The sequence below is a fragment of the Xenopus tropicalis genome, chromosome 7 (assembly GCF_000004195.4).
Source record: "Xenopus tropicalis strain Nigerian chromosome 7, UCB_Xtro_10.0, whole genome shotgun sequence".
Classification (NCBI taxonomy): Eukaryota; Metazoa; Chordata; class Amphibia; order Anura; family Pipidae; genus Xenopus; species Xenopus tropicalis.
Genome location: NC_030683.2, coordinates 25,693,981 through 25,707,406, shown reverse-complemented (window position 1 = coordinate 25,707,406; position 13,426 = coordinate 25,693,981). Strand labels below are relative to the sequence as shown.

General features: G+C 43.8%; 3 protein-coding genes across 10 annotated transcripts in view; 1 reads left to right on the top strand and 2 right to left on the bottom strand.

Moving 5' to 3' along the window:
• Nucleotides 1–4,858, top strand: part of marchf5 (membrane associated ring-CH-type finger 5) — a 48,418-nt gene extending 43,560 nt beyond the window's left edge. The window contains exons 5-6 of the mRNA NM_001123478.1: nt 365–531; nt 2,674–4,858. Coding sequence (NP_001116950.1) covers nt 365–531; nt 2,674–2,796 — 290 coding nt within the window. The 3' untranslated portion in view covers nt 2,797–4,858. The remainder of the gene's footprint in view (nt 1–364; nt 532–2,673) is intronic.
• Nucleotides 4,859–6,487: 1,629 nt separating this feature from the next.
• LOC116412096 lies at nt 6,488–8,380 on the bottom strand. 7 transcript variants are annotated; one of them, XM_031905617.1, is made up of 3 exons: nt 7,193–8,380; nt 7,039–7,071; nt 6,488–7,003 (listed from the first exon to the last, which is right to left on the bottom strand). In XM_031905617.1, the coding sequence occupies exons 1-3, from the start codon at nt 8,234–8,236 to the stop codon at nt 6,980–6,982; spliced, it is 1,101 nt and encodes a 366-aa protein (XP_031761477.1). In that variant the 5' UTR covers nt 8,237–8,380; the 3' UTR covers nt 6,488–6,979. The 7 variants fall into 7 exon arrangements, with proteins under 7 accessions (XP_031761477.1, XP_031761474.1, XP_031761476.1 ...); XM_031905614.1 differs by having other exon boundaries at nt 7,039–7,192; nt 7,236–8,380; XM_031905616.1 differs by having other exon boundaries at nt 7,279–8,380.
• ide (insulin degrading enzyme) overlaps nt 6,488–13,426 on the bottom strand; it is a 47,702-nt gene continuing 40,763 nt past the window's right edge. For both annotated transcript variants that reach the window (XM_004915879.4, XM_002939092.5), the window contains exons 20-25: nt 13,166–13,333; nt 12,671–12,943; nt 11,825–11,886; nt 9,993–10,065; nt 9,391–9,458; nt 6,488–9,280 (exon numbers count right to left, since the gene is read on the bottom strand). In XM_004915879.4, the coding sequence (XP_004915936.1) occupies nt 9,185–9,280; nt 9,391–9,458; nt 9,993–10,065; nt 11,825–11,886; nt 12,671–12,943; nt 13,166–13,333 (740 nt within the window). In that variant the 3' untranslated portion in view covers nt 6,488–9,184. The remainder of the gene's footprint in view (nt 9,281–9,390; nt 9,459–9,992; nt 10,066–11,824; nt 11,887–12,670; nt 12,944–13,165; nt 13,334–13,426) is intronic.

Sequence of the window (13,426 nt, the reverse complement as noted above, 5' to 3'; positions counted from 1 at the left end):
CTTTGTGTGGAGGAGGGAGAGGACCAGTGTCATTGATGTGGCGATATGGGAATTTTTGGAGCCAGGCTATTGATTCCAACATCAGTGACTGTAAGAGCCAATTTAAATTAAACGGATCTGGGAAGAAGCACCAGTGCAAGTAGTACAGCTGTGAGGGTGAATAATACAGGTATAGGTTAGGTTAGGCAGTGCTGTATGGGGCTGTTAGTTTATCCCAGGCTACTCTTGGTGATTTGTTGCTCCGTATAAAAAGTATTAGGATTTCATTGATTTGTTTGGAAATGCATCAGCAGTACTTTTAATGGTACCGTAGCTACTGTCTAGTCATGAATTCTTTGTAAATCCTTCTGTAATTTATTCTTAGGAATTGGGTGTCCAGTTCCCCGGGTACCAGCGGAAGCCAACCCATTGGCAGATCATGTTTCTGCTACACGGATACTGTGCGGAGCTCTGGTCTTTCCCACTATTGCTACTATTGTTGGCAAATTGATGTTTAGCACTGTTAATTCCAACTTACAAAGGACAATTCTGGTAAGGATGCCTTCATTGTTTGTTTGTTTTTTAGTTTTAGTTGCACTGCATCAAAGGAAATAGTGGGCCTAGAATTACTGGTTCTGGTCCTGTGTACAAGTAACCTCATAGGAGTTGGCTTGCATTCTACTCCTGCTTTACATAGAGTGCACATATGCACCATTCCTGGTCTATCACTACCCAGACCCAACAGTAAGTACATATGTTTCATACAAAGAGGAGCTATAAAAGCTTGCCAGCTTGGAGGTGGACGAGTAGACACCCCAACAAACCTACCAAACACTCGCACCTGTGGGGCAGTTTTATTAGGAGCCAGTTAACCTGTCTATATGTCTGGGGGATGTCAGAGAAGACCCTGTTACCTTGTGGAAGCCCACGCTCACCCTGACAGAAAATACAAACTCTCTGCACATAGAGTCCATGGGGGAAATATAAAGGAGCACCCCAGTGCTTCCAATACTAGGCAGTACTGTTGGATGGCATAGCTTATTGGGTGCATAACTGCCCTTCCGCATATGGGTAGGAGCTGCAATAATGTGAGCCTTGGCATGAAGCGTTCTTTAAACAAAGAACCACAGCAAAGGTACCAGCAGTGTCTTTATAACCAGTAGGTGAGGTTTGGCACGGTACCAACAACTCTCTCGCTGTAGCTGCCAAAGTTCTGTGTTCACACAATGAAATATATCTTTACACTCCACTGTCTGTGTAAGGGTAAATAACTATAGAAACACTAGAGTATTTTTCCCCTGCAGACCAGGTTGGGTTTTGGTCATTAAATACAGGGGTCAGCAGTGACATCAACTCCAAAGTCCTGTCCTCTTCCAGGTATGATTACTCCGGCCCGGGCATAGCTACCCATATTGGGGCACCACCAGACCAAGCCCGACAGCTAATTCCCCCGATTGGTATCTGCAGTTGCTATAGACGCACTGCTAGTGTTTAGCCTTAAAATAAACAGTTAAGGGCAGTGCTGTGTCTCTAATGCAATGCCCATATTTAATGACAATAGAGTAGATATTAGCACTGGGATGTGCGGAGGCCGGACGAAGCCGCTTTCATTATTCCCTTGGAGTTTAAATTGTTCATCTCTCATTTTGCACCGAGCCAGAGGAATGCAGACTCGCCAGCCTGAAACCTCCGCCACTGTATCTCAATAGAAGGCATTTTATCACAGCAGTGTCTGTGCAATTGTCATTAAGGCACACAATGTGCAAAACACAAGGCACTCTTCCATCTAAATAATGACTGAACGTCGGCACATCATTGCCGCACAGAACAAATCCTGCATTTTTCATCCTACTGCTGTGCGTGAAATTGCTTTGAGGGCAGAGACATAAAACTGCAGCTCGTGAGATCTGTCAGCTGAATTAGAATAAGTGGAGGAAGATGGACCACCTCCAGCGCGCTCTCTGCAAGGCACTCTAAGTGCATCAAGGTGCGGAGATGACCTGCCAAAATGTGATGAAAAAACACAAAAACACAGCAAAGCTAATATTTTAAGTTAAGAACAAAACTTTATTCTTGAAGAAATTTAGTATAGTGTATCCAAGGGCTGGACCCTGTAGGTTTCTGTCACCCAAGGTGGCTCTGTTCTCTGTATTGAGCTGCTGTGGCCACAGCTGGTACAGTGTCCACTTTCTGAGATGCTCAGAAATATCCCATGCAGGGCTCCTCAGCCTGTGCCTGGTCTAAAGAACATAGATTTGGCACCCACCCTGTCCTGCAAAATTATATCAGGCTATAGGATTCATTAGATCGGGTCATGTTGGCCAGGTTTACACTGATATGGTCCTACATTTTGTTTTGGGTCTACTTGTGTCCCTGCTGAATAGGACATTAAGCTATGCAGTTTTCTTAATCCTATTAATTTGGGTGGGTCTTGCAGCCCACATACAACATGTTTCTGTGCCCCCAAGCTGTTTCCTCAGTATGTGACCAAAGCAGTTTGGGGTATATGTTGGGCATATTGATGATAATCTGGGGTTTGCAGTATAATGCAAGATTTAGAGATCCAGTAGAAGCCATGTTGTAAGGTGCTGCTCCATAGTTCAGAGTTGAAAGAGAAGTTTGTGAGACATAAGCGAGGGGAGAATATGACCAGGAGATGCTGCTGTTTGTATCATCTCCTTGTTTGTATTGCAGGGCGGAATCGCTTTCGTTGCCATTAAAGGAGCGTTCAAGGTATACTTCAAACAGCAACAGTACCTGCGCCAAGCCCACCGAAAGATCCTCGACAGCCAAGACCCAGAACCTGAGGAAGTATAAGGAGGCTTGGGTACAAGGCCAGCATTGCCCAGTCGTACTGCTCACTCCCCTGCTCCTGGGGGATGTACAAGAAGCTGCTGCTCCTGCCGCCGCCGCCGCCCTGTGACCTTCCCTGTATGAAACACAATAAAGCTCTGGTGTGCCAGGGAAAAGCCCATAATCGGCCAACCCCAGAGTGTGATCACATGCCCTCTGCCCAATGGGCTGTGAAAAGCAGCATTGTGCTTTGGTGTGTTACTTGCATTACACATGTTGGCAATATCTCCCCCCCAACACAATAACATCCCCGTCTACACGGCGCAGCCTCAACTGCTCCATCTGTTGTTCTGTTTCTCCACCTACATTGCTGCCAAACTGGAAATAGCTTTTCCAACTTTCTAATGGTATTTACTGTCAGAACACTGGTTTTTATTCTTTACAAATAATACTACTGTGTCAGCAGTATCTATAACGCCACATTCAGCTCATTAATTTTCTTACTCCTTACTAAAGCTCGTTATTATTATTACACTGCCTAACGTCTCACACCATTCAGTAGGTTTGGTTTCCTTTTTGCCTCCTCTGCACTTATTGTATTCTTCCTGTTAGGGGGCGCAGTCCTATGGGAATATCAGGGATGTCCATCTTATTTTAACTTTAAACATCTTAAGGTCCACAGACTGGATCACCCTTCTATACAGACTGAAACCGCCCCACAATCTGGGGCATAATTACCATTGATTCCAATCGATTAGCAGGAAATGAAACCCCTCACATCAAATATATATAGAATAGCTCAGAGTGCCCTTCTAAGCACCTTGGCAATTTACATTTTTGTTTCTAGTTTTCACTATTCTTTTTCTTACTACTACAATGAATTTGAAACTACAGTGCCACCTGCTGGACATTTTGGATGACAGCCTACAGCAGGGGGAAATGGGATGAAAGAAATGGGGATGACTTTTCTAATATGATTTTCTAATTCTTAACATGTTCCTTTTCCCAGATTGTAATTGGCAAGTGGCTGAAATTGACCAGCAGATGGCATCCTTGCATTACATTCATTACATTGGCACTTCTAAACTGCTAATATCTTGAAAACTAGAAAACAAATTGAGGGTTTACCCTGTAAAGGAGTTAAGTACAGATTTTGATCAATTTTTTCTTATAAATTATCATTAGGTTCATTTTATAGAATGGGCAGGAATCCTGCAGGTTTCCCCCCACTGATGTTTAATAAATCTGATTCTATGTCTTTTTGCAGCTTTTACTTCTCATGGGGGCCCCAGTTATAGCCCCCCCCCCTTTCTTGTAAAGATGTGTAGCAACGTGTCATTGGGCAAATCTCCCACCCTGGACTGCATGATATTGTACTGTGTCTTTGTAACGGGGGGAGGGTGGGGGGTGCGGCAGCGCTGGGTTGGCTTTTTTTTTTTTTTTTTAAATAAAACCTACATCTAAACAGTAAATAGGTTACATTTTCCGTTTGCTTTTTCTTAAACCAGGGCTATGCCATTGGCAGCCACAGGGGCAGATTTGGCCCTACATGAGATTTTTATGGCTCCCAGCATGCCCAAGATTTCTATAGATTTTTTTTTTTTTTAAATTTCACCCCCAAACATGAAATAGTGGGTAACTGTACAACTTTATGGAAAATCACGTTAAATAGTCAACTTTGTGCACAGCTTTGTCTGCAGATTTGCTTTGTGTAGGAACTCTGCCAACCACAGCGCCCCCTAGTGGCATTTGGTGCTGTTTTCAGATGTGCAGTGTAGGCTCTGGTGGGTATTTTAAGGAGAACTGACTATTTTATTCAGGAGGGAGAAGCAGCAGTTGACATTTATTGGATACTGGCGTAAGAGCGGGTACTAGGTCTGTGTGCTGCTGAGCCCAGAGGATCCCTGGGAGACTGGCGTTGCTGGAATGTACCAGTTGCTGACCCATTGCTCATTGTGCATAGGAGCCAAACTCATAGGATTTTACATGATGAAACTGTTCATTGGCTTTTTGTGATTCTTGGCTTTCCCTGCTGTGTACATGATTTCCTTTGATGTTAATTATTAATAAATATATATATTTCCAAGTAAAGTGAGGGGTGAGTTTATTTACATAGGCTAACAATAAGCTTGCCCTAGGGGCACCCATTAGGCTGGAGAACATTCTGCAAACAAACCAATTGGCGGATCAGGCAGGTCAGTGCTGTGCCGGTATAGCAAAAGGTAAGAAGCAGATCTCAACCCTGAGAGAACCTGGCACAATACAATAGAAACCATCATGGTGTGGGATTCCCTTACCTGAAGTACTGGCACGGTTCCACTTAGGCCTGCTGCTCCTCATGTTTCTGTGTCGCGCTGCCATGAGATATTTATGGCTCCAGCACAGGTAAGGTATTCTGAATGTTTTATTGGTACCGAAGGAACTCTGTGAGGTTTCATTAGTACCAAAGAAGCTGTACATACACCGCCTGCCTCTCTTGGGCCTTACTCATGCTAAACATGACATTATGCAACATTTTCCATTTTCCAGAGTCAGTCGGCCATGTTGAGCAGGTACCATATCATAGTGTTGCTCTGATAGCATTACACAAGGCCTTTGCTCCACTTGATAGAAGTTGGGCATTTGTTGCTATACATTCACTAACATTGCTTTCTTGCAGGGCTGCAGTTACAATAGATTGAGCTCAGTGTGATGCAGGAAGGCTGGGCAGCCAATCAGAGAAGCAGGCTATTTGGTGTCCGTTGTGATGAGAGAATACACAACCTTCCATTGTTCATTTGATCCGATTGGCTATAGGTCAGTCCATATTTAAGTAATGGGTGTCCTCAATGTTGAATTGGCCTGAACAAACCATGTGTAAATATAAAAGGGGGAGGATATACATTACGTTTTGTTTTTTTTTCTTCTTCAAGGAAATGAGGGAATTTCATTTTTTCTGATTGAAGGGGGCACTTTTATATTGTACAGTTAGAGCTAAGCCAACATTAATACATTTCCAGAAAGGGTTGGATACCTCTGTAGCACACAGGAAGCACATGGCTGCCGGAATCAATACTCCGAGTGCAGTGATGCTCCAGCGACTGGACAGATTGGCTTTTGGAATCAGGAAGTTTATTTTCCTGTACAGCAGCCAGGGCTTATACCATTGCTAGGATGGGTTGCTGTGGGTAACTGGATCCCCCCTTGTACCCATAAGTTAAACCAGACACAATATATTTCAGCTGTAGTATAAACTTGCCAATATATCCCAGGAGCCAAACAGAAGTAGCTATACACCATTTATATTCTTCTGATTGTCTCCCACTCACAGAGAAGCCAGCATGGCTGATGACCACATTTACTAGATCAGTAATACCAAACCAGTGGCTTATTAACACCCCCCCCCCCCCTCCCGTTGTTGCTCCAAAGAACTCAAAACAGATGCTCATGCTTAAAATCCTTCCTCAGATGCACCAACACAAGTCTATTGGAAATATGGGGACAAGGAAAAACCAATCAGCCCTAGTTTAGCAACTTCTGGGAACTTTGGCACGGGTGGTGCTTCCAGGTACATATTCAGTTATTACAACCCCAAATTTAGATTTGCGTGACCTTATTTTCCTGCCTACGCTGAGCAGGAGTAGCAAATAGCACTGTTTTAGGGGATCCTGGGGGAAAAGCCATTTAGGGACCCGTCTTGCAACGGACTTAACACAATAATGAAGCAGAAGCACCATTTCATTTAAATAAAACACTTTTATTTATAAAGTCTAAAGGGCAAAACCAGAGAAACCCTGAGAAAACAGACTGAGATGGAGCTTTAACTCCATGGTTGCCAGAGAGAACTCCCTGTCAGAGGAGAGAGCTTCTGGCATCCCAAAAAGTTCAGCATTTATTACACGTTACCAAACCAATAGTTTCTGCATATTACAGAGTCTGCATTCTACCATCTCGGCTATAAAATTCCAAACAGATCGATAGAAAGATTAAAACCATGCGGAGATGCTTGGCGGTAGAGTTGCGCTTTGAGGCTCAGCGCAGCGCGGTACGTTGCAGTGACCAAATTCCCCCCGGCTCCGTGACATGCATACAAAATATGTCACCACTAGCTACAAAGGTTCCTTAATAAAAACAGTCTTAATCAAAAAATAAATTAGCCTGTTGTTTTCCAGAACGTAATAATAAAGAGGTATTTGAGTGGTTTCTGTAAAGCGCCCCTCAGTGTTCGCTAGCGGCATTGGAGAGGGACCAGACATCAATTACATAATCGTAAACACTAAGGGATAGGGTAACCCAGCTGCCTTTCATGGATACACAAATGTGCACAGTTTCTGTAATACAGTTGCCATGGATACAGAAACACAGCTTCGGCAATGCAGTTTTCATGGATACACAAACGGTGCATAGTTTTCTGTAATACAACTGCCATGGATACACAAATGTGCACACAGTTTCTGCAATACAGTTGCCACGGATACACAAATGTGCACACAGTTTCTGCCATACAGTTGCCATGGATACACAAATGTGCACACAGTTTCTGCAATACAGTTGCCATGGATACACAAATGTGCACACAGTTTTTGTAATACAGTTGCCACGGATACACAAATGTGCAGTTTCTGTAATACAACTGCCACGGATACACAAATGTGCACACAGTTTCTGTAATACAGTTGCCATGGATACACAAATGTGCACACAGTTTCTGCAATACAGTTGCCATGGATACACAAATGTGCACACAGTTTTTGTAATACAGTTGCCACGGATACACAAATGTGCAGTTTCTGTAATACAACTGCCACGGATACACAAATGTGCACACAGTTTCTGTAATACAGTTGCCATGGATACACAAATGTGCAGTTTCGGCAATGCAGTTTCCATGGATACACAAATGATGCATAGTTTTCTGTAATACAACTGCCATGGATACACAAATGTGCACAGTTTCTGCCATACAGTTGCCATGGATACACAAATGTGCACACAGTTTCTGCCATACAGTTGCCATGGATACACAAATGTGCACACAGTTTCTGTAACACAGTTGCCACGGATACACAAATGTGCAGTTTCGGCAATGCAGTTTCCATGCATACACAAATGATGCATAGTTTCTGTAATACAACTGCCATGGATACACAAATGTGCACACAGTTTCTGCAATACAGTTGCCATGGATACACAAATGCGCACACAGTTTCTGCAATACAGTTGCCATGGATACACAAATGCGCACACAGTTTCTGCAATACAGTTGCCATGGATACACAAATGCGCACAGTTTCTGCAATACAGTTGCCATGGATACACAAATGTGCACACAGTTTCGGCAATGCAGTTGCCATGGATATACAAACAGCGCACACAATCTCTCCAAGGCATGAAGCAGTGACCCTAATGTAAAGTTTAAGGTTAATGAGGTACAGGTTGGCGTTCCATGGCGAGCTTCTTGCCCAAAGCTTGGCATTTCCTTCATCAATCCGACCAACTGTACCTTATCATCAAAAGTGCTACCTGCTGGGGGCTACAGCCATGCACCTTGTGTGGAGATAAAGCACCCGCAGAGGTGGGTTACAGAGTCTGTATCTGCCTCTGCTTGCCATTCTCTCTAAATAGCTCACACTTGATTGGCTTTTTAATAAGGACATACCCCCACCCGCATAACAATATAAAATTGCTCTCCAGAGCACTTTTGCAAATTAATATGAATGTGTAATAGAAGCACCTGCAGGTCTGTCTGGGCAGGGGGCGGACAGAAAGCTAAAGTTTAAGTTACCGATGCCGGAAGAGTCTACTGACGTTTATCTACTCTATGACATCAGTAAATAAAGCTTTGGCTGTTCTATCCGGCCCCCGCCGGCCCTGGCTGAACAGCAGGGGGTGCTCCAGTTATAATTTATGATACTGAAATAAAGAGGACTGACTGCATACAGGTGGGTACGTGTCCCTTTTAAACAAAAATGTCAACACAATGAAGTCACGTCAAACACTGCGCAGGGGAAGATGGCGGCCTCACAGCACAAACCTGTGGCACTGTAGCTAAACCTAACAGTCTAGTTAGCCAAGGTTTTGTTTTTCCTTAAGAATAATCCTACGTTCATAAATAATTTACAGCATTTCAGCATTATGTGTAATATAATTCTTTCCTCGTAAAAGTCTACTTGTCCTTCCTTTGCCAGTCAATGCCAGCGTGTGCATCAGGTGACACCAACCAACCAATCCACAACAGGACACCTGATGCAGCCCATGCGTTACAATGTAAAATCAACACCAACCAGATTTCGGTACTACAGAGATTATAGTTTTACTAAATGTCTATGTGCAAAGTCCTACTACTGCAACCAGAATGACTCCTCACTTGCAAGCCACGGCACATCTTAAGCAGCACCTGGTTCAGTGGTCGTTGTCCTGTTTGCAGCTCGGATCATAATTTCGCGGTCATGAAGTTGATGTGGGGTTTGACGAGAGGGAAGAGAGGCAAGCTCCTCTTGAACTCCGTCATATTGCTAATCACCTCAGGCTGCGCAGGGGGAAAGAGACGCCACACATTACTTATCACGTAGAAAGGGGACAGGGAAACATCCACAGTCAGAACCCACCCTGGTAACACCCAAGGCAGTAGAAATGTACCTGAGGAAGGGCTGGAGCTGGAGCGAGGTTAACATCATTTTGACTTGGAAATTCACCCACTACAGGACCTGCAGAGAATAATTATTATATTCATTAGACTGAATGTTCATTGTATGTAGGTGGATTTGCTTGGTATTCCCATTCATTAATGGGTCCTGCTAAGCCACGTCCTGCATGGCAATGTGTACTGTACATTCCTTGCACCTAATTGTAAGAGAGTAGCAGACTAGGCCTAACTCTATAAGGCCAGTCTCTCCCAATAGGATGCATGGATGGTGTGGTTTGTAGGTGGGGTCATTCAGGACATGACTATGGAAGACCGCTTTGCATGGAGATGAGAAACATCGCCAGATGCCACCCCCAAAGTACTTATGAGCATGTAGCAGGGCGAGCAAGGAGGCTTCACTGCAAGTAATTTGCTACACAGAAAGCACAAGGTGGAACACTGGGACAAACATCCTGATTTTCATGCTGGCTCGGCCCTACATTACAGCAAAGCTAGCACTCCTTGTGTAAAAATCTAACCTTTCAAGAAATCAGTATGGTGTTATTGTGCAGGCCGTCACTGGGGCTGTGAGTAACTTTCTGTTTGTGGTACTTACAGGAATCCATCTCTCTGGAAAGAACGTGCACAGATACTTTGTGTCTTCTAGGGGCGTCCACAGACAACATATTCTGGAAAACAAAGCTGGTTGGGTTATTCTGAAGGCCACACCTTGGAGCTTTCAGAGCTCATCTAATATTGTAAACAAAGGCAGAGAAAACAGAATGCCCTGCAAGGTCACTAATGGCTCCTGTTGCATGGGTGTATGTTAGCCGACACCTTAACTGACAACCAAGTGAGCACTGACTGGGGGCTTGTTGAGAAAACCCTTTCTTTAATGGTCTATGTTGTCGGCCAATGGCAAAAGCTTCTGATGGAACGGATGAGAATTTGGTTTCATGAGCAGCTTGTTGCAAAGAGCTCTGCCATGCTTGGTTACTGCTATAGTCAGGGTTATAGTCACATATATTAGTATTCTAACAGTGCGGCTGCTGCATTCTTAAAGATTACTTCATTTTTACCTTGCCTTCTCCTTCAGAAAGGGCTATGTAAATACAGCCATAAGCACTTACAGTAATGCTGCACTGAGTCCTCTATCAAAACAAACACAGGATTTCTTGCCTCCTTTTTTTTTTTTTTAAACATGTTCTTTTGCTCAGGGCACAGGAATGAGTCTGCTCAGTTTGCTTCTCTCCCCCTCCCATCAGAATTCACTCCCCCTCCCATTTGTACTGTGTAATCTAAGCTCCTAGAAGCCAGAGCTGCAGAACGGAAGCCACAGAGACCAAGCTAAAATGGAGCTGCTAGGGCTGTTTACTCAGGTATGTTAAAGCTTTCTGCAGAATAAATATAGTGTTCTAGGTGGCACTAATGTGGCAAATCTATTGGCAGTAACATGTCAAAATGACTTTCCTTCTCCTTTAACACCCAAAGCTTTGGCATGAATGATATCTGCAAGAGTGCAGAATTTTCGGGTTAAATCCACTCATGTGACACTGGCGGATGCCATTCATGTCAATGCTGGTAGTAGCTGCACTTAGAACTGTATTATGTATTACTGTGAGTGTGCAATGTCAATGTAAGTCAGACATGGGGGGGACAGTGGTGGTTCTTTTGCACTAGTAAACAAAATGCCATACTCCATAGCATTAATATTTCGCTTGTATGGGCACAAAATGCGTTGCTTTTAATTGGCCCAGCCACAGGACTATATAATATAATGTACAGGTAGGGGATACATTAGCCACATCTAAATGCTTCTACTTCTAACTGCAGGCCCAGAGCATGCTGGTAGATGAAATGATGCATACTTTGGGAAGCACTCCTACTTAATATAATATGCGGCCTATTCCCTTGGGTTCTGGTGTTCATACTGCATAATATGGTCTATGATTATTTCAAACAATTTTCCTTTGTAGAAGTCAATGACTTTTTTTTTTTTTGCTAGTACAGAAGATTAGTCACCAAATTAATTCCCTTGTGACAGTCCAAATGCCAGTCAGGTTGCTAGGTAACATGCCCGAGAGCCGCCTGGGGGTGCTGCTAGCCCACATTCTCCAGTGTTGAGGACAAAGCATGTAAATTTAGAACTGAAAATGATTATTTTATAAAATATTTTACACCCTAGCGATGACGCAAGTCCCTTATCCTTATGGTCTGCCTGAATGTGAAGTCTCCATACTTGTGCTAATAAAGCTGTGATCATGAAATAAGCGCTGGAACTGTTCATTCTGCAAGCAGATGTATAGAGAGAGATCCCACTGAACTACAGCAATAAGCTGACAGGCACCCAAGATGGTCTGACAGTATGAGAAGACAGGGACCTGATGTGGGCGGCTGGATCATTACTGTTTTGGGCCCATACAGTAAGACAGTAAGACAGCTGGTTACCTTGTAAAAGTTCATGATATCTTCCTTTACCAGAGTCTTCAGATAGGCGACTTCAATGTTGTCTTTGTAGGGGGGGGGGGAAGAGAAAAAAAAACAACCTTAGGACTGTTTGGTGACAGTTTTAGGGCTACATGTGGTGTTTTATGTTGTACAATCAGATTACTGAGGCAAGCACGAGCCTATAACCAGCTGGCAGTCCACTGGCCTTTGGTATTAGTGATACCTGAAGGAAATGGTTGCATCTGGATTTGAAGCATCCCTAATACAAAAGAATCACTGATGCAAATTGTAGGATTTTGCTCACATTAGAATTAACATTTGGAATTGGTTTGTCAGTCTTTGGTGGAGGGGTAAGTATTCAGCCCGATTAAAAATCAACTCTGGAATCAGAGCATTTTTATATATTCATTGGGCCTGGCCTGAAAATCTGGTGGGCCCCATGTGTTTCGATCTATAACAATGGCAAATGCTTGGATCAGTCACTGCCCAATACATAGGTGACAGAACCAGATATCTGCTCATTTAAAGACTTGGCACAATAGTAATACAGACCGGACCTGTAACAATACATGAAAAACAGGCCATACAGAATCTGGGAATGTGGCCTCACCTATCTGCACATCTCAGCTTATTCATAAGGGTATCAGCCGCCATTTTGGTTGCTCTGAGTTAAAGCACATTCATACACTAACACAACTGGAATCTGACATGGTTAATTAAATTGGCACACAAATCTAAAAATGTGTTTCTGGATCTATAATTTGAAAGTATACAACAATGTATAAACATAAAAACAGCGGCCAATCAATTTTAAGAGGTTAAAGCTCAGGTAAAGTGTGTTCTTACCTCTATCAAAGTTATACTGCTGGGAAATGATTTCCCCCCAGTACTTAGCACACTCGGCAGAGAGTTTCTTTGGCTTGTCTAGACGGCGTATCGCCAGCGCCTGGATGTGCTTCTGGAACGCCTCATCCGCCATGTCTTCCAGGGACTTCTCTGTGGTCTTTAAGAAGGCCTCCACGCGGCTCTCTAAATAATGAGGCGGCTTCTCGGACTGGATAATAAATCTCAGACCTTGGATGCCATTAGCCCTGCGGGGGCCGCTGAACACAATGTAACCTTCAAAAAAAGACAAAGCAAGTCAAGTGTCGGAAACTGTGGCCGCTTTGCTCGCCTGCCGAGATGAAATGAAGCGAGCGCCAAGAAACGCACCACAAGGACTCATGCGACTGGAAGGGATATTTATGCTAATTACACAGGAATATTTATGCAATTACTGATGGAATAATGAGGGACGCAATTAGGAATGTGTGTCCTTTCCTTACCCAGCAGCACTCTCACCTAACTGCTCCTTGGTGCGCAGCGTGTTGAAGCAGGGCTCGGAGATGATCTGGCAGAGAAGTTCAAGCAGCATGTTCTCCGATGTGCTCTGCATGTCCGTCTGATAATAAATCTCAATGCCACAGTTATTATGGACCTCGTTCCTCTGCTGATACACAAACCAGCCTCCTGGGAAACAGAGAGCAACATGAAGGAGGGTTTCATGGCATTGCTGCCCACAGACAGCAGGGCAAGTAAAGGGCAAAGAGAAGCAGCAGAGCT